At 39.1% G+C, this 22111-nt stretch overlaps 1 protein-coding gene across 1 annotated transcript in view; it reads right to left on the reverse strand.

Annotated features, from left to right (window-relative positions):
* Positions 1–22111, reverse strand: part of ADAMTS3 (ADAM metallopeptidase with thrombospondin type 1 motif 3) — a 279671-nt gene that overhangs the window by 241248 nt on the left and 16312 nt on the right. Inside the window, exon 4 of the mRNA XM_057729161.1 lies at positions 17628–18034. Coding sequence (XP_057585144.1) covers positions 17628–18034 — 407 coding nt within the window. The remainder of the gene's footprint in view (positions 1–17627; positions 18035–22111) is intronic.

Consider the following 22111-nt stretch of genomic DNA (forward strand, 5'->3'; position numbering starts at 1 on the left):
ACCCAGAAGCAAGCCGTGACCAGATGTCCCTTCCACTAAGAAGTGCTCCACCACCCCAACAGGACTTAGGAAAAAAAAAAAACAGCCTGTCAAATTTCTCCCTGAAACCTCATCAATTATCAGAGGGGCATCTGAAATTTAAAAATAAAATAAAAACAAAAAAATAAAATGAAACCATCACTAAGGCAATTAGGATGACTCAGAAAACAAGCCAGTTATCAGCCGTATTTAGTGTGGAATAGTTCATCACCTTGACAGAAGTGACACTTAAAAGAACTTATAGGAATAAATCTACTGATTTTCTTTTGGCTATTAGTGCCAAAGAAAGAGAAATAGGCAGTCAAGATCAGACTTAAGAAAAACAGTGAAGAACGGAACATGTGTGGTCCTTTTCTTTTGTTCATCTCTCCCTAATGGTCTACGTTCCCAGGCATTGCCCATTTCTTCCCACCTTCCCCGACCTAGGCTTCATGTTCAGTCTCCCTCACCTGTCTTTTCTCCCAACCCTTCAGTGCCCTGCAGGAGCAAGTATGCTCAATTGCTAATGCGATGTAACCTAAGCTAGAAACTCCTAACTGGAGAATATGACATTTGCATTTTCTAAGAGTGAAAATTCCAGGCAAAATGACTATGAGTGGGGGTGAGATGGGGGTAGGGGTTATGATCCCCTTAAGTCATCCCCTGTGTACCTGTGAATAGCACAAATCAAATTCACCCCAGAGAAACACAGGGGTGTGGAAAAGGGGCAGTGAAGTATCACAAAAGAATTTAAGAGTCTGGGATTAGCCAACACCAGCCTTCTAGGGCTTCACCCCAAGCAGGAAATTGCTGCACTGCTCCACAGCTTCCCTGCACCGGTGCCCAGGCAGCAGGCCAATTCGCTAACCCCTTCCCTGGCCTCGCACAGACAGCATCGTCCTTGCAACCCTGGCCCCACCGTAACCCTGGCTGGCTTGAGAAAAGTTGGCAGAGAGAGTCCAGGCTGTGCTATTTAAAGCTATAAGCAGCTACTGTGGATGCAGATGAGCTGCTTTAGCGGCAGCAGAGGATAAGGGCAGACGCAGAAGATTTTCACTTGCCATAATGAAATTCACACACCTGCTGGGGGTAGGCACCAAATTTGATAGAAAACAGCTCAGTTCCATTTATTAATTACTAGTACTCCTCTATCTACCCCAACCAGCAATTTTTTTTCAAGGTTGAACTACTTGATTTCAAATTCTTAGGTTCAATTTTCAGCCTCAAAATATACTGATGAGATATATATACATTTTTGCTATATATACACCCCCCAGAAATCCACAAGGTTATATTTTACATAGTCACACACACATACACCATTGTATACATGTATATATGGATAGGAAGTACATGTATAAAGAGAGATCCATAGGTGTGTCTATGCTGGAATTCAAGCTGCCCAAGCTTTGTGAAATATTAGGAATACCCTCAGAACCAGGATAATATAACAGTCAAAAGTACAGGTTCTGAATGCAGGTATTTGGGTCTTCTGTGAGACACAGGACAAGACACTCACTTCCCTGGGTTCTTAATTCATAAATGAGAACTGTTGTCAGGATTAAGATAATTCCTGTAAAGATCTGTGCCTGGCACATAATTATCAGTGCCCATAAATTTTTAATTAGTATGAGTATTAAGATAAAACACCTATGAATGAAATAGTGCCATCTGCAGAGATGTGGATGGACCTAGAGACTGTCATACAGAGTGAAGTAAGTCAGAAAGAGAAAACCAAACATCGTATAATATCGGTTATATGTGGAACCTAGAAAAATGGTACAGATGAACTTATTTGCAAAGCAGAAATAGAGACACAGATGTAGAGATCAAACATGGATACCAAGGGGGTAAGAGCGGGTGGAATGAACTGGGAGACTGGGATGGACATATATACACTACTATGTGTAAAATAGATTAACTAATGAGAAACTACAGTATAGCACAGGGAACTCTACTCAGTGCCCTGTGGTGACCTAAATGGGAAGCAAATCTAAAAAAGGGGGGATATATGTGTACATATAATGATTCACTTTGCTGTACAGCAGAAACTAAACTAACACAACACTGTAAAGCCACTATATTCCCATACAAATTAATTAAAAAATAAAAAACAATGTATATACCTAATTAAAAATACTTTATTGCAAAAAAATGCTAACCAGTAATAATAATAACAATAATAAATTCACAAATTAAAAAAATGATAAAACACCAATGATAGCTCAGAAGAACCACGGTGACAGATTAGTTCTCTTCTGAAAGCCAAATTTTATCTCAGCCAACCCAGATAATCTGACCTGGTGGTCTCTTTGCCCTCGTACTTCTTAAAATGTGCTCAGCAAGCACCTTATCTAGGGAACTCTTATTCATTCTTAAAAACTCAGCTCAGATACCATTTCCTCAGGGAAACTTTCCCTGACCCCTAGCCTAGGTCAGATGACTTTGTTACTTATTTCATAAAACAATGTCTCTTTCCTTGATAGCGTTTATGCCAGTTTATCTTTACTTAGTTGGGTGACTTTACAAAAAGCAAAGTCTGTATTTCTCACTTTATCTAAACTCCATGGGGGCAAATACGATGCCTGCTTTTGTTCACTGTGGTATTCCCAATATTGAAAATATATAGTACTCTTTGAATGAATGAATGAATGACTCAGCCAAGTTCTATCCAGATGTTAATCAATCTATTTATCGCCTCCTAAGAAGCAGCAAGAGAGAAAATTCACTCACAGGGATACAAAGACGCCTAGGGGTTACCAAGAGACACAAAAGTTGGAAAAAACATTTATTGTCTAATAGAAGACAAACAATGCAAGAAAATGAAGAAGTGTGGCTTTCTGTACTTGGCTTGAGAACCTTTTTTACCTTCCATCAAGGAAAAACCACAGAAAGAAATAAAAGGTTACAAGGCAGAGTTCTGGGTACCAAAGGGGAAGGATGGAGGGGAATTCTGCACAGAAGCATTTATTCAATTAAAGTTCATAAAACCTGGAAGGTGAGTGAGCAGATTATAGGATAGTGACATGGAACTTGTGTCCTGTGTCTTCATTTATTCAGTAACTCATCAGATATTTATTGTGCACCTACTATTATCAGGCATGGTGCCTGGTTTTGAGGACACAGGAGTAAGCATTACAGACACCATGCCAAGTCACATGGAGCTTCCAGTTTAGCAGGGAAAAGCATTAAACAATTTATGTGTGGTCAGTGCTCACAAAGAACCCGAGGTTGCTGTAGTAACAACCTTGACAAGAAAGTCAATGTGTTTATTTTCTTCCAAGGAATTAGTCCAAAGTATAACATTTTTATAATGTCTTTTTTTTTAATTCCTTTTTTTTTCCAACACGTTGCCATGCTGATTTGTATCTGTTTCCTTTACTTAACAGGAGTAAATTAATTTAAGAGACATACTATACTTCTCCTATGGTGTTAAACTCAAGGGTGGGCTTGGATCAAGATGATGTTGCCCCTTCACTAAAGCTCATATGTAAAAGAAGAGGAGATAGAAAACTAAAAGAAAAAAAAAAAAGTTTTGAAAGCCACAGCATTAAAACACTATTCAGGAGGATAGAGTTGATTTATATGAAATCTCAGGAACGTTCAACTTTCAAGTTCATAGCACTACCTTCATTTGCAAAAGTTACACACTGGGAAATCCAAACACATCAAAGAAAGGTCTATAATTCACCTTGCTAAAGTGGTAATCTATTCCCTATTCTACTATTCACACCATTCAGTCTGTCAACATTGATTTGTTGAACACACACAGTGTGCCAAGCATTGTTAAAGACCCGGGGGAAAAGAGTCCTCATCCTCAATAGAGAGAGTTCCCCAACAATAATGTACAAAATAAATTCAAAATAAATTGGAGATGCCAATAATGGCTACAAATAACATTAAAAACACTAATATAGTACAGAGTGACTAAAGTTCCTGTTTTAGCTAGAATGGCCAAAAATTCTTTTTTGAGGAAATGGAATTTAACACCCAAATGAAGTGTAGGAACCTCTATTTAAAGATCTAGAGAAGAGCTGAAGAAACAACATTTCCAAAAGGCCAGAGACAGGAAAAATTGGATTTGAAAGGCGAAAGGAAGACCAGAGGGGCCGAATATGGTAAATAGGGAATGACATCACAGAAGTATGCTAAGCTCAGATCTCAGAAAACAGTGGTTTCCAAACATAGTGTCACCTGGGAACTTGTCAGGAAGGCAAATTTTCAGGCTCCTCGACACACCTACTGAGTCAGAAACCCCAAAGTGGCACCTAGAAATCTATGTTTTAACAAGCCCTCCATGGGATTCTCATGCCCACTAAGGTTAGAGGCCTCTTGGAGAGAAGAATAATTCTCAACTCTAGTTGCATATTAGAATCATCTAGAGCAGCATGTAGTCTACTTCTGCTGAGCCTTACCCCAGCCCAAATGAACCTGTATCTCTGGGGCTGGGGTTTAGACAAATATATACATATATTTTTAAAGCTCTTTAGGTGATTATGAGACATAATGATTATTGGAACTACTGACATAAGGGTCTTAAAAGTCACGGTAAGAAGCGTGAATTTTCGCGGGAAGCAACTGAAGGCTTTTAAAAAGAGAAAAGTTTATCAGATTTAGAAAGGTCACTTCAACTTCTATGCGAAGGCTGAAGAGGGGCAGAAATGGACCAAAAAAAAAAAAAAATCAAAAACAATAACAAAAAACAACAAACAACAACAACAAAAACAGGAGGTCACTGTCGTATCCAGGGAAGAGATGATAGGGGTTTAGATCAAAGTTGTAGCATTGGAGATTTCATAAGTAGATTCAGAACATGTCTTATAAAACAACCTCAAGATTTATGGATGGATTTTATGAAAGAAATGAGGAAAAAGAGGAGTCTAGCATAAGCCTAGGTTTTGGCCTGAGAATTAGGGTCCAAACTCTTCTTTGTGGAGGATATCACGCAGGGGTAGCTGTCAAGGGATGATCTTCAGCCCTGTTACGTTTGAGATGGCTATCTGACATCCAAGTGGAGAAGCTGAATGGTCAGTAGGACACACATACAAGTCTAGAGCTCAGAGGTGAGGCCAGACACATGGAGTCATTACTGCTTGGTGGTATTTGAAAGCATAAAATCATGTGAGATCATCTAGGCTGAGAGTGTAGATACAGCTCAGTGTAGCACTGAGCTGGTGTATGGACAGAGTACACAGTTGACTCATGAGAGCCCAAAAAGTGTGATGGCCCCAGACTGTTAAAATGCAGGACAACCGAAGATCTCAAGGTCTCCGTGTTGCCCCGTGGCACAGTCCCACCACCAGTTCTTGAAAGCAAGTGACTTTAGAAACTTGCAAGCACTTCATAGTGACTATTGGCTACTGAAGGAGGATACACTTCAAAGCTCCACCAACCATCGGGAAATTTTTACATCAAACAAAAGAGGAATCTAAGGATCAGACACAGTAAGCAGTTTGTCCAAGTTCACAGTTTCTGTATTCTGCCAGAACCTGGCCTGGGGAGATGCCACTCACCAGTGCTTCCAACGTACATGTAGCCTCCGGGCGGGGGGGAACAAGAGAGGATGTTGCAGTTGTGCACAGTTAATCCAACCTGGGACTGATGGGTGCTGAGTCAAACTGGCTAGGATGATGACTGGGCAGTGGACAAGAGCCAAGACAGTATTACAAACCAAAGAGAAAAGTTCAAATTCCTTACTCGAGAAAGCAGGTCAGCTGGGAAAAGCCAGTATCCAGTATCACTGCACACAAACAAGAGACAGACAGTTGAGTTATGGTGTCTGGCATTAACTGAGAATGGGATAGAAATGTAAACTTTCAGGTCCCTCTGCAGACCTACTAAATCAGAAACTCCAAGGTGGCTATGAGCAAGCTGTGTCGTAACAAGCCCTCAGGAGACCCTGATGTGCACCAAGGTTGGAGGGCCCTTGTGGAGAACAGTGATTCTCAACTTCCGCTGCATATTCCTTAAATGCAACCTGTGAGCAACTCTCCCAGGGAAATGACTGCATCAACAGAGCTGGCACACTTTCCTATGCTGAGGTCACTCGGTACTCCCCCTACAGCATAGCCAAGACACAATCCCTTCTGCTCTTAATAGTTTATAAAAATATAAATACATTTCTCTCTGTACATATATACATATATATATACACACATATACACATGTGTGTAGATAGAGTGATAGGTAGGTAAGTAGGTAGGTAGGTAGGTAGGTAGGTATAGAGATTTCTCTCTACTCTGATTATTTCCACATTTCATTAGGAGTCAAGCTATAACATCTCCCAAAACTGTAATAGCACTTAGGTTCTAATTGCTAGAGCCTTCTAGAACAGAGGATTTAGTCATAGTTAGTGGAATAAAAATAAATTTAAAAAAACAGAAAAAGCATTATTCGAAAGCAACCATATCTCAAAAATAACATGCATACATGAAATTTCCACTCCAGACCATGATTAATTAATAATGGTCAGTGTGATGCTTTGATTTCTTGGCCAGGAATGCACAGTCCATAAGAATAAATAGAACACAAACTTAGCTATAGAGTCATGGAACATCAGTTCTAGAAGGAATCTCAGGAAGCTTATAGTCAACAGTTTATCTAATTTTAGATCTCTGGGCTCCTAGGGACCAGTGGAGGCAATAACAGAGATCTGGGAATGACTGTCATGGTGTCATAAGGCTGAACAAAATGGTATAGGGCTACGAATAATTTAACCTTTTTATTGGAAAAGATCATCAACCAGTATAGAGAGAGAATAATTTGTTCTCACTGGGAACGTTGACCAGCAATTTTGTATATTTTTGATCATTAACAGATAGGTAAAATTGTGAATTACTTAATAAATAGTTTATCTGGTTTACAAAGTATTTCAAAACATTAGATCCAACAGGCAGAAAAAAAAAGAATCACTGATCTAATTCAAACCCCTAATTTTTAAGTATGGGGAAGAGTAACAAGGCAGTTTCACGGGTACAGTTCAAATTTTAAGACATCTTCATAGGTTAACATGATTCTAAAATTTTTCCAAGCACAGCATATAAAAAAGGCCTCTCCCTAAAAATTTTAGATTAATGGCTAGGGTCTAGGACCAATATAATAGATTCAGAGACTTCCCTCATCATTATGCTAAGTCCTGGTGTAGTACCACAGTTGAAGCCACAGGTGAAAATGACATGCAGCTGACCAAATAGAAACAGAGATCTTACAGTGACTTAGTTTTATCTGGACCCACATCACTATGCTTGGTCTGCTTTCTTGTCCTGGGCAGCCAGTTAATACCATCCTTAGAGCCAGGTATGCAAAATAAAGGACTATATGAAGCCAGGCAGGAGAGCATGAAATATTGGCACCCTATAAGCAAGATCAAATATCCTCCAAGCCCAAAAGAAGTATTACTCCAAGATTCCAATCACTATGTTAAAAGCATCATGTGTCACAGATAATGCTAAATAAAACGTTTCCCACTGTGTTTGGGTTGCTAACATTTGCAGAATCTCTCACTAAGTGCTGTTCTTCGTTTTCTCCTGGGCTTACATGCTCAGACTGGGTCCCTCTATGTTCATATGACACCCAAGTATCTAATAGCACAGTCCTCTCAAGTCTATAAAGATCTTCCACTTTTAGGGACATCACCAGGCGGAAGAAGGCCTTCCAGAAATCTCTTATGTTTTAAATTGGGATTGGAAAGTGTTATCAGCTAATAAAAAAACTCACTAAGACCCCAAAAGTCTACTTTGATAATGCCATTTAAGATAAAAATGCATTTTCTGGTAGTTGGAGCTAGGGACCCACCATGCCACCTTTATCTCCATCCCCGCCTTCCCAATTGACGCCACAGACTTGTAAAAAATGCTGTATGCTTTTTTTTTTTTTTTCATGGAAGACTCCAGACTGGAAACAAAACAGATATAAGATAGCATATTAACTACTGTCACCAAATAAAAGAAATATGAAATAAGATATGAAAACAAGACTCTGAACAACAGTATATACCACCTAATGCCATAGAACTCTTTATCGCTATCCCCAAAATGTCTCACTGAGGTTCATAATTTAAGATATCTGACCAAAATGAAAAGCCTGAGAAGTATGACTAATGCCTCATTAATTCCATTCCAGCCAGGGTATGGGCTGTATCACACCACTAAAGGGACATGTTTCCTAAAACAGAAGTAGTGTGCTGTGTAATGCACTGAATGATTAAGTAGTCAATTTTATAAAACTGAAGTATTATAATAATAACAACAGTAAGAGATCAATCACAGTCACTATACATTTGTCAACTCTGAAGAATCTAATACATGGAACAAGATATTTTCACTTTATATTTCTAAGTCAAACCTAAGAAAGACCTTTCTGTACGGCACAGCTATACATAAATAAGATGGAAAGTAGTGAGTTTCCCATCCTTAGAAGTCTTCAGGAGAACACAGATCAGAGTATCCCTCAAAGATGATGCTAAAGGAGCCCTGCATCAGGTGGAGAAGGTCATCTGAAAATTTCAGGGTTTCCACCAAAGTATTCACTTCATAGAAGACTGTATTTTCCACAAGTTAGGTCACAGGCTGACTTGGGTAACTGCAGCTTTTTTTTTTTTTTTTACTTTGCAAACTTAATTATCATCATTATTATTAATCACAAAACATTAAGGACAAATAATTACAATAAATGGAAAAAGAAAGAAAGGGACTGTAGCAGCAATCATCGATTTCTCAGAGCTGGGCTGTGTGAAAGATGCATTGCCATTCCGGTAAGGCCTCAACCCAACAAGCACTACGTTCTCCTTTTAATTGATGGAAAGAGACTTCCACAAAGTGAAACAACTTGTTTAAAGTCACAAGCTGGTAGGTAGCAGAACCCGGAGTGGAGTTCAGGTTCGTTTGATTCTAAACCAACACCATGCCTGTTCCCAACATGGACTACTTCTCTCAACCACGTCACATAAGTTTTGATTTCTGTCATCAACAGCATTTTACCAAATTGAACTCTTCCAAAGTATCATAACTCTAAATAGTTTGGGCACTATTCCTCTTCATTGGTGTTTACTGATTATTCTCGCTACAAAACACAACTGGATATCTTCTGAACATTTCGTAAAAGTAAGCTATAACAATCTAGATAATGCTTTTCAAAACCCATCAGGCTATATAATGTCCTTTATATATATATATATTACTGACTTTGAAGTTAGATGTTAGTGCTATGATATACCCCTATTTCTTCAATCAATAAAGTAGAATTTTTAGAAATTTGTTATAATTATGGGGTATTTGAACTGTCAGTTCAACCACAGTAAGAGCAATGATCTCTTGATATGTTCAGTGTAATCTAATACTGCTCAAAAATTAATCAACTCCTTTGAAAATAAATGTTTGAAAAAAATACCAAGTGTTCCAAATTTCTTATTTTACAGACAGAGAATTCAAAGTCTTCCAACCTTAATAACAAGTACAATTGAGTTTTTATTTTAAATATTTTTTCAATTTCACTGTGATAGGCTGACAATAGTAACATAAAAATCTCCCTTTCGGTTATATTTCTAATTAATCTCTCTATATTGCTAACAGTATTAAAAACATACAAGTTAATTCATGTCACAACCTCCCTGTCAACCATCCACATGGTAAGGAGCATATTTAGGAAACCTGGGGTAACAGAACCGCTAGGTGCTTTGCTGTCAACAGACTCGAGTGCCATTCCAGCTTTGCCACCAGCTCTAAAGACCTAACAACTAATACTGTCAACAGTCTTTGAATCAAAATTTTTAAACACTGATTTTTCTCTACCTTTTCTATGGTTTTTCATATATATGTGTGCATGTGTATTCATATGTGTGTCTGTGTGTATGTAAACATATATGCATGCATATATGTATTTCCATACCCACACACACACACACACACATAGTAGATATGTTAGATATGTTAAATGACATAAAATGGGATTTTTTTTAAGCTCTTTATTGGAATATAATTGCTTTACACTGTTGTGCCAGTTTTTGCTGTACACCAAAGTGAATCAGCTGTATTTATACATATATCTCCATATCCCCTTCCTCCCGTGGCTCCCTCCCGCCCTCCCTATCCCGGCCCTCTAAGCCATCACCCATCATCGAGTTGATCTCCCTGTGTTATGCAGCAACTTTCCACTAGCTATCTATTCTGCATTTGGTGGTGTATATATGTCAATGCTACTCTCTCACTTCATCCCAGCTTCCCCTTCACCCCTCCCCCCGCCCCACCCCGTGTCCTCAAGTCCATTCTCTCTACATCTGCATTTTTATTCTTGCCCTGTCACTGGGTTCACCAGTACCATTTTTTAGATTAAAATGGGATTTTTTGAGAGCTAGGTAAACTTGATCAAATTACTCTTCATGCTGTAAGCAAAAATCACTAAAACAACATTAGGAATACTCCTTAGAGAATAGGAAAAAATAAGCGATAGAAACATATAGTAAACACAGTAAGAAAGTAAGGAGAACATTTCAGATGGAAGAAATTATAGCCACAGAAGGAGGTTTACTAAACAAGGCATTTAATTCACCAAACTTGAAAGGTTGAAGGACCTAGATGATGGGAGAAGTCAGATTTTTCAAAATCAACTTCCATAACCCTCTCAGATAAAATTTTGGGAACAGATTCTAGAAAAAAGTTACTGAGAAAAATACCTCCCTAAACTCCAGAGAAAAAGCCTCATGACTTCAGTGAAACCTTACTATGAAGAAAAGCAACATAATTGCCCTTCTCTCATCCTAAATGCCCATGCAAGCCTGTCAACATCAACTACATAGTCACTGAACTTGGTTTTAATATTCCTCTCTAGGTTTTATCCTCCTTTTTCTCTCTCTCTCTCTCTCTCCCTTTTGTGTTATATTTGCTCCTATATTCAGTTAAATACTGACCAAGACTACTTTGGCTCCCCCATGTATTCATTACATATATTACAAAGTTCATGAAATCGATTTACCCCATCCTCTCTGCATTTTTATGGCCATCACAAATATCTCCTATCTTCCTCAGAGGCTCCTCCTCCGACCCATCCCATCCTCTGCCATCATCAGTGATCACTTTAACATACATGGTTATCTTTTCAATTGTCTGGTATCACAATATTGCTTTCTCCAGGAAGCCTTCTACCCTCCTTCCAGGCGTAGATATTCTTTCCAGCATCCAGACTCTCACATGTCATCTATCCTTAGTCTTAGAGTATTTAAAACATTCGGCCTTGTCCTTCAGTTCTGCATCCGCATATCTTATTTCCAGCATTCTTGGAAGACAAGGGTTATGCCTGGCTTACCTCAGTCTTCCCCACAGCAATCAGTCCAGCACTTTGCATATCCTAGCACTTCAAAAAGCTTTATTAACTTGATCAGTATTCTTAGAAGCAAAGATTAAGTCGCACAAATGACAGTTTTTGCAGTTAAGGACGCTGAAGCTGGGTCTAGTTTGTAAGAACACTGTGACCTCAAACCTGATTATGCACAAAGGCCTCATATCAATATCGTGCTGCTCTTTTGTTCTTGTTTTTATGATAATTTACCGAGAAGAAGATATTAAAAATGTGGTCAGCACTATTTTCATAGTTCTTAAAGCATTTTTTGAGTATTTTAAAAAATCTGTTTTAGAGTTATAATGAAGTCCTACTTGCCATTGTATGGGGAAGAACAGGAAGCATTACTTCCCAGGCCAACTTCCCCTCCCATTTTATTTTCTGTGTTTCCATTTCTACTCAAAGAAAGATGTGTAATATCACATTTACCTTTTCTTACTTTTTAACTCATCTTTAAACTTAACTTAAAAATTTACTATACCAAAGTTAAAGAAGATAATGGGAAATAAATCAATCAAATTGATGTAAATCAATTCATAAGCTGAATAAGTGTTACTCATAAACATGAACAGCTTAAATTAATTAAAAAATAGCTATTAAAAAGAAATATTTTCAAAATCACACAAGAGAAATATAGCCAAAAATTTTGGAAAAGGCTTGACATATGTATGATTCTGGGTTTATGCAAATTAGATGCAAAATGTGAAAATGACCAAAGACTTTGCCAAACCTTCCTTCTTCACCCCAGATAAGCACAAAAGGGCTGCCTACCTATTTGAGAAAGGGGAGAGGTAGGAAATGTAGCCAACAGCCCAGATCCAGCACAAGCAGGTACTACTCACCACTAGGATTAATACTGTCAGCTCCCATAGGGCTATGACTTGACCAAATCTCAGGTAGGAAGGAATGAGGCCTGTTATGGTATTGCTTCTCCCAAATTCGTTAAGCTAGAGGACTCATACCCACTTTTTCCCTTCTACTTATGGAAATTAAAGGATATAGGAGCTTTGAGCATCTTCTAATCCTGCACTGCTAAAACAGCCTGGTGTAGATGCCTAGAAGTAAAATGAGGTTTCAGTCCTTTGTTCCCCAGACCTATTAAGATCTCTTAAATCAGCACATAAACCACGAAGACACAGATCTCCCCCTGTCCCTTCAGTAAAATACACGACACCTTCCATAGACACATTCCGTGGGAGAAAATGGTGGGAGGCACCTGGCCTTTATAGAGCAGATTCTCCTCATAAGAGCAGATGTTCAAATGTCAACATCTAAAGATCAGTTCCTGAAAACCCTAAGTCCACTATAAATAGCGACAGATTTGTACCTATTTTTAGTATCAAACATTTCATTTACCCAACTGAGCTGTACTGATAATCACTAGTCAAATGTTCTCAATCCCAGGCACAATGGGTCATAATACTTTTTAAAACAGACTTTTTACAAAGTGCTTCTGCAGCTGGACTTACTGAAGTGGGCACAGCAAGGACATGTTTCTGAAGGGAGCAAATCCCAAAGCAAAAGTCTTAAGGCAGGGAAGTCTTAAGGCTCTTTTGTTTATAAGTTTGCAGTTGTCCACAAAGACTTCACTTGGCCATGCAAACCCCAAATCTTAAAAGGGTATGTTACCTCCAATACTAACGAGATGTGACTATCACATATGTCAGAAAAGAGGTTCTGCTTATGGTTCCCAAGCTGCTAACTTCAAGCTTCCAAGACCCCCTACCCTAACAGTAAAGAGTTGCCATTAGATGCCTCAGGAGGCCTAAGAGGGCTCTTGAGTGAGAACAACGCAGTAGGAAGAGCATCTCCCATCTGCGTTTTTACTAGGCCTTTCCTGAGTTTATCGATTTTACATATTATTTTATTAGATAACCCCTAGTGATTTCATTTGGAGGAAGAATTCCAAATGTTAAAAAATAATGAAAATTTCTATCCTAGATAAACTCCCTTGATCACAAAATCAGCCCACAAGGAAATCACTGATCTGGATAACCCAGAAGAGCCAGCACCAGTCAGTTCTTCTACTTCCAACCAGTTTCCTCTGATGACAATCCAGGGGAATTAACAAAGCAATATTGTTCTAGCAAGTCTAGAGAAGCCCAGTTTCCTTATGTTATGAATACATGACATAAAGCCTACTAACCAAATAATCCTTTATTTTGGCAAAGTTGAAGACCACAAAATATGATTGTGAGCCGCCACTAGTCACAGGGGAGATTTAATGGTGTTACAGGGCAAATGCCAGGGCTCTGTGGAATAAAGAGATCTATTTTCAGCTGGGATTCTCAGCCAGAAGTGTCTTCCCACCCAGAAGTGTGTGAAACGCCTGCCATCACCACGACTCCTGACCACTGGACTCTCACTTCAGAGATGAAGAAACAGAGAGGCAAAGCATGGCAATGGCCTCCAGCCAAAGACCACTAGGAGCACATGTGCAGTTGACAAGTTGGGTTTATGACACGCTGCACGGAGCCAGAACGCACACCAGAGGGACCCGTGAGCATCTCAGTAAAAGAGCTTAAGAAAGGACCTATTTACAGGATTTAGGCTTTGGTTGGGTAATTTGGAGGAGGGTCTGGAGAAGCAGGCTTTTAAAAAATTGGATGCTGTTAGAAAAAAAGGACAACTCTGTGACTGAATATCGTAACAATTCTCACCTATAAATAGGGTAGACTAGAGCAGGCATAAAGCTGCAATTGGTAAAGACTTAGCTGTCACTCACAAAACATAATCTTGGTAAAGAATCGGAAAAGGTCACGCTAGACAGGAACAGACACTGGGTGAAAATTACTCTCAGTTCCTTCATGCAGAACACTTTGATGTTGATTTCAGAAACCCACAGAATAATATTTTAGTTATTGTGCATATCCATGTCTAGATCACATTCTAGACCTCGGCTCTGAATATATCCCTCAAGGCATTTTTCTGTCCTCCTCCATAATGCCCACGTTAAAAGACCTTTCCTGTGATCATCTCATAGAGATACCTGGAATAATCAGACTCTGCTGACTATTTCAGTCAAGTTTCTAATGTCCATAAAGATAAAAATAGCTAAGTATTACTGCTCACTTTTCAAACTATCTGGGGTCAACAATTTCTTTTCTCTCCAGCTGGTCTCAGACTGATAATTTTGTAAAATACAAGGAAAACTAATTACTAGAAAAATAAAATGGAAAAACAAGACGCAAAACACCAGCCCCAACTTTTTTATCATTACTAGGCCCAACACAAATATAACAACTCTGTCAAATTGTCAAAAAAAGTTTCTTTACATAGTCTCACCTCCTGTATTTATCTTGTCACAAACCTGAGTCTACGGACACACTTTGAGCAGTATTGCTTTTTTAAATTAAATTAAAGCATTCTGTTTAATACAAATTAATTCTGTCTCAGAGCACTGCCGATTTCAAACACACATAGTATGCCATAAGGTGGCATTAGCAAGAAAGAGGCAAGGAGCGTCACTCAGGGAGAGGGCCATGCTAAGAACTTTCCAACCTCCGTGAAAAATAAATCCCCGCGGCTGCTCCCTCTGAGTAAGAGACTGAAGGACGCGTGTAGAAAATCAGATCACTGGACTCCCATCCACACCAGTCTAAAATGAACCCATCTGAGAAGGGCCTCACTAGCGTTCCCTTCCATAGCAGGAGACCTAACTTCATACTTGCCAGGCAGAGGACATTTCCGTTGGTACTTTTAGGGCAGGAGTGGCTAGGCTTTCTACTGGGACAACTTGGATTTGATTATAATCCCAGAGCTTCCCAGGGCAATGGCTTTAGAGCCCATCAGGTTAATCCTCAGGCATCTCTGTTATCTCAGTATCCCTGCTTCCCTTCCGAAGGTCAAGAAGGTCAAACTTAAATCCCTACACAGCAAGCTAAAGGAACAGAAAGGAATCAGCTAATCAGCCAAATTTATTTACATTCCCATCAATTTTACTTCCTACTTCATCTCTGCTAAGGAGCTTATCCTGTCCAATGCAATTCTGCAATTTTAAGAACTTGTCCCCAGCTTAATGAAGTAGCCACTGGTGTTATCACTCTAGTGTATTGATCTATTCTCTATAACACTGCTTCTCTTCATGCCATCATCTTTATTCTTCCTCAACAGCAGCTATGAGCTGGAAACTCTAGAAAAGGCTTCTGTTTCTGTACACCCATGTAGTCAGCACCGCCTGTTATAGGTTCCACCCCACCCTTTTCCTGGATCAAGGGCAAGGCCCGATTCACTTATGTCTGGTTTGAAATTCTGCCCCCATTCATAGCATCTCTCTGGAAGACACTTCCCTTTACCACAATTTTTTAAGTTAAATATGATTCTAATATGTATGTCTAATACAAACACACATACATGTATACCAGGTATTTTGATACTTAAAATCTATGGCAAATTTAACATCTTTGAGCTCCATGAGGATGGTCACTGGAATCATTCCTTTCACCATTTCACAATGGCTGGAATAGCACTTGGCTCATAAGTGGCTTCCCAGAAATATCTTTTAATTAATTAATTAATGGATCAAAGAATGGAACAAATGAGTACCTGTGGTTCACACTGGTAGAGTTGTGTGCACGTGCATACACACACTATATCAACATACACATGATGTCAACAGTTAATACCATATCTTATGGATGAGAAATTCATCCTAATAATTAATGTCCATTCACACTTTATTTTCCTCTTCCTTGTAACAACTTGTTATTGCACCAGATTTCTATATCTATTATTAGATAACTTGACATGTACAGTAAGAAAAATACTGATTGCTAAGTCAGGTTTCAAAATCCCTATGATAACCCATTAAAATAATTTCCTTGCCTTTTGCCTTCCTTACACTGATTTTCAAGCTTCAAATCTTCTACCTCAAGCTTCAATTTAAATCGAGGAGATAAAAAGGAAGTAACCTTTTTATGCTATAAAACAAAAATGACACTGAATTAGGTTTTATACTCAATATATTTTACTTAGAAGTATGAGAAAACAGTACCTTTTTAGATATTTCCTTTTATATCCTACTAGTGTTGAATCAAGCTCTCTTACTTTTTAGAAAGTACTTTCTATCTATTGTTTTATTCAGTGACTTCACTGACTCAGATCTATTCAACGTTTGCATGGAATGAGAGGGACTTGAGAGATTCCTTGTGTCTTCAAACCCCAGAGCATATGGTCCAGTACCAGACACAACACTGTGGATCTTAAACTGATGGAGTCCAGCTTGGAGACTTGCACCTGCCACATGTGCTCTATTCAGTTTTCTGTCCTGACTTCTAAAAGCCTACAGAACATCAAGAGGCAGTACAAGACCCCAGAATAAAGCCTACAACCACGAATCCGCCAGTCTTGGGTAAAACATCTGGTATCATAACTCCTTTGGGTTGTGCTTACGCATAGAGAGGACAGTGGCAGAAGATTCAAGGTATTGTTGGGGGACCGGCCAAGATAGAAGGAATGCAAGGAATATTTTGAGAACTCCCAGAAGAGAGACAAAACAAAGAGAAGAGCTCTGAACTCCCAAGAAACAGCAGCCTGGCAACCATAGAAAGAAAAATGGTTGCTCTTTTTGAACAAAGACTTGGAGTCAACTGTGAATGGAAGAGGCATAAACATTGACACACTTTTCAAATGACATCTGGAGATACAAAACAAATAAAAATACTTCACATCTTCAGAGTGTGTGAAGAAGGATCAGTTACTATTGGCCTCAACCACAAAACTAAAGAGCAATATATGGGTATTCTATGCAAAAATAAAGAAAAAAAAAAATGAATCAAAGCCACCATACAGAGAGAACTACATCTCATGTTCATAGAGCAATGCTATTCGAAAAAAATCTGACAGACAAGCTTCTCATTTCCCATTTTAGCATTCTTTGGCAAGCGAAAGAATGCTTTCAAATACTTTCTTTAAGAGGATATCCAACGTTTCCACATAAGAAGGGAAATACTATCATTTTGAAGGAATCTATGCTTCTTTAGAAAGTTGTCGGAATGATTTTAAAGAAACAGGGAAATAAAATTCCCAAGGTAACACAAGTGAACATATAAGCAAAGAATGCTAAAATAGTTGTCTTTGGTTTCTTAGACTAATATCTTCATGTCAAATTAAGCCAAAGCACACATCTTTGTCAGTAAAATGCTTTTTAATGCTTCTTCCTGAACTTAAAATATAATAATGAGGTTTTCTTTCCACCTCTACCTTCCAAACCATGCTGAAGCCATGCTGTACTCCCAAACACCTGCAAACACACAGACACAAAAGGCAATGAGTCTTACCAGACCATCACAGTTGCTAATGGCAACAGAGGTTCCTGGAATGTCCATGATGTCACCAACATAAGCACAGTTAGTCTGCAAAGGCTCTGTTTTCCAGATTCTTTCTGAAGCACTTCCTGGTTGATGATCATTAATGGGGCCGGTTCTATTCCCAGGCACCAGAGACGTCTCATGCCATTCCACAACAGCGCCAGGGGCTACTAGCTGAGTGTTGGGCTTTAGTCGCAGGTGAAAATCTCTTCCAAATGCTGTGACGTTAAAGAACAATTGCTCAGAGTTGGCAGACACGTCCCTCGTTGCCCTCTTTTTGTGATTTGCAGAAAGAATATGGGAGAGATAGTGTCCTTCAAAATTTGTGCTGACTGGAGTCACCAGCTCATACTCTCTCTGTCTCTTTACTGGTAAATCTGTGGGATGAAAAACAGAATTGTAGAACCCTGTGTAACAAGAGAACACAGGAGGACATAACATAGGCACCAAGCGCCCACCTCACAAGACCGTACCTCGACTTGCAAAATAAATATATTCTTGAACCATCTCATAAGTAGTACATTTTGAGAATTCAAATCATTTCTCAAACGCATTTAGGTAGCTCTGTGTTCAATGAATCTTTTTATTTTTAAAAAAGTTTGCTGCAATGTGAATATTCATCTCATTTATATATTTGAGAATATGAACAGAATAACTTTCCATAAACTATCTGGCTTGCTTATAATCAAGACGTACACGCAGTTAATTTATCACTGGCAGAACTGATAACTGCTACAAACTTTTAACAAAGTTGCTCTCATGTAGAAAAAATTCTTCTGATTGTTTTAATTTTTTCCGTGGAAGAATCCTAGAATTTATATTAATCACAATAGCTACTTTGTATTACATCTACCATTGGCCTGTAATTTATACACTGTAGTTTATACACATTTCTTCTGTCATACCAAAGTAACAATCATACTTCACAGGTGAGGAAACTGAGACTCAGGAGGTGTGTGTCCAAGGTCAAATAACTGTGAAGCTCAGATATGTCTCCAAGTCATATCCCAAAGCCCACACGCTCACTCTGCTACCTCACGTTGTATCCCATAAATCACAGAACATTTTCAGCAAATGAGGAGAATGGAGTAAAAACGAAGAAATAACCATCTATAAATTGAATACACTAGTACTGGTTAGTCAAGAGCAAATGGCATTGTTGTTTTGCACCATATTCCTTACATGGGAAAGACACTCATCTGAATATGAATTCAGTATCTGGGGTCCACTTTACAACACGGGTGGCCACTTACACGTTAAACTGGATTGCATAATTAGAACTTAATTCCTCAGGTAGAGCCACATGTGAGTATTGTGTCTGCTGAAATGCAAACATCCTTGGGAAAGCTGACACATTAAATGAACCGCCATTTCTCCCTTAATAGAAACGATTTTGAAGGCAGAAAGAAAGGAGGAGAAGGAAACGAGGAGAGCAAAAAGGACGAAGAAAGAACACATGGAAAGGAAAATCTGAGAACATGAATTTAAAAGTTCCCCACCTTCATAATGCTAGCCTAAGACCAGTCTCGCAGTACAATAAAGTACTCTGAAAAAATTATGTCACAAATACTGCTCACCTGTGGAAACCACATGCATGTCATCTAATTCATTAGTATATGAGAGCCATAAATGAACCTACAGCTTATGCTCTTAAAGTATCCTCAATAGAATCACTATGTTTTCATTCTTTTCCTGCTTTTTGAATACCTCAGAAAAATGTGTAAACTGCCAGAAGACAAAGGAAGGTATTTTGCAACTTGGAAATTCCTTGAGTGCATGTTTGTTACCATCATGCCACTTATAAGGACCAATGTATTGAAACAAAATACCCCTCTTTATTAAATGCATGGAGTAAACAAAACAGTTGTACATATATACTAGGCAGAGAAGCAGTGAGGATGGTCATATCACAGAGTAAAGTGAAGCCTGGCTTCCACACTGGGAGCAGCAGCAACACAATTCCTGCTTCTCAGCCTCTTTACATCAAGTCAGAGACCTACCCTAGGCATTCAGGTAAGCACAGACACACGGATTCGGTCTCCCTGACAACGAAATCCACGGGGAATACTTCTGTAAATTCTGGTTTAGAGAAAGAACTTGAAATTTTAGGGAATGAACTGCAGAGTCACAGAAGCAGAGTGATGGAGGGGAACATTTCCACAGGGATGGGTGAATTGGGCTCTTGGAAGTGGACTGATGAAGCCAACCCCAAATTAATTCCTTGAGGATAAGGAACTCCCCATTCAACTCAGTATTTCCAGTATCATCTAAATACAAGATTTTGTCCCTGCCAGGGTCTCTTATCAGTAAGATCTGTTTACTATGTACAAGCTAGGAATGCAGGTAACTAGAGAACGTTTCCTTCGTCTATGCTGCTCTGCCCGCTGACTTACTACCCAAGGCCATGAGCATCTGGCTGCACCAATAATTCCAGTTGTAACTCTTTCTGTAACCATCAGTTTACTGTTTCAAGAGAAGGAAAAGCAATGCTTCATTTTAATGTATGGATTTCTCATCTCCAGTGAAGGGAATTCACATAACCAAAGTCCAGACAATATACTGATGCCTGGATTAAGTGACTGGAGAACTAGAAAATTTAGGAAGAAGGCAGGGAGTCTCCTCCACACCCAAGAGGATACCTAGAGTTTCATGCTTACAGAAAACCATACATCCTAGGTTCTCTGGGATGAGTCCATTTTTCCACTGTCAGACAACATGTTCTGTTCTTTTATTCCAAATAAAGATGGTGCATTTCTACAGAGCTTTGTCTTCTCTAATGTTAAATACTAAGCCATTCCTAAAATGTACACACAAGAAACATTTTTGAAATTAAACTCCAAATGACTCATTTTCCAGTCGGGAATTAAGGGAAAAGATGCACTTAGCCCCACTGGACAGTAGTTAACGGAAAACAGGAGCTACCCAGTCACCTGCCATTTATTGCACAATAAATATCAGGCATTATGCTTTGTGCGTGAGAATATGTCTTCTCTAATTCTTACAACAATCACAGTTAGTAGGTATTATTACTCTTCATTTATAAATGAGAAAGCAGACCCCAGAAGGCCTGACACACAGCAAACAGGAGCCAAAGGAAAATTTCAATTCTGATCATCTCGATGCTGAAGATCACGCTCTCACTCACTGCAGAAGAGATGCAACATCTTGCTGTCAATTTCTAATTTAAGAGCTGACTTATAAAGGAAAACTACCACAAGAATGATGATGTCCTGCCTACACACAGCCCGACAACCGATTTTTCCTCTACTGCAGTTTCAAAAATCGTTGTAAAAGGCTCTTAAATTCTTGGTATTGGGGAGAAAAATAAAGGGGTGCAGGGTAAAACTCAAAGCTATCAGAAGTATTTAATCTCAGGTTACAATCACATATGCATGCCAACGTTAATTTACTGCTTCCAGAAATGACACATTTCACAAGGCCCAAATACCTCCACAGAGCAACACTGCCTGTGGTAAAGGAATAGACTCCAGTCCCAGAAAGCAGCAAGCTAAGTCAACACCTGAACTTGAGCAAATTCTTCATTTTTTCTTTACGCTCAGTTTCCTCAGTTGTTAACTGGAGGTTAGTGATAGTGGCAACTTCCTAAGTTTGGTGAGAGGTTTAAGTGAGATTGTCCAGAGGATTCAGTAAATTTTAACTATTTTAACTTAAATGTAAATTAGCTACTTATTAAAATAGTGCCCAGGCACAGTTTTAAAATGTGAAACTATACAACTGTCATCTGGGATGGCTGAAGGGCCACAGCAACAGGCATGTAAAGGTTTGTATGAGCCGTAAGTTCCACCAGCACAGAAAGCTAGGGCCACTGTAAAGCCACACTGCGGTCACTAAATACCCAAGCATGACCCAGAAGCAGTAAATTCTGCACAACCCACTGGTATCTGTGCCTGCCTGGTGCAGCCTCCCCGGTAGTATGCATGAGCTGTCTGTGGTCTTCCCTAAGAGCAAAGCCTCCACTGGTGTACATATCCCAGCCCCTCCTGCCTCTGCAAGACAGCTCCAGCAGCTGTCCTCACATCCGTTTCTCATGAATTGTCCCATTGCTAGATCATTCCCACCAGGAAATAAATAAGCTGCCATATTTCTCATCTTTGGCAAAAAACTTTTCTTGCTGTCACATCCACCTCTAGCTAAGTCTCCATTACTTCACTGTCCTTTAGAGTAAAACATTTTTTAAAAATTGACTATATTAGATATCTCCAATTCCTCTCTTCCCATGCTTGTTCTTTATTGAGCCCACTCCAATTATGCCCTTGTCAAGTTCACTAGTAACCCCACGTTGCTGATACCAATGGGCAAGACTCCATCTTCTTACTTGCCCTATTAGCAGCATCTGACTCTGTTTCTCTTCCCTTCTTAAAACACTTCCTTTCTTTAGCTTCCAGACACTGTTCTCTCCTGGTTGTCCTCTTCTCTTCAGTGGTCTTCCCTTC

Source organism: Hippopotamus amphibius, chromosome 3, assembly GCF_030028045.1.
Source record: "Hippopotamus amphibius kiboko isolate mHipAmp2 chromosome 3, mHipAmp2.hap2, whole genome shotgun sequence".
NCBI lineage: Eukaryota > Metazoa > Chordata > Mammalia > Artiodactyla > Hippopotamidae > Hippopotamus > Hippopotamus amphibius.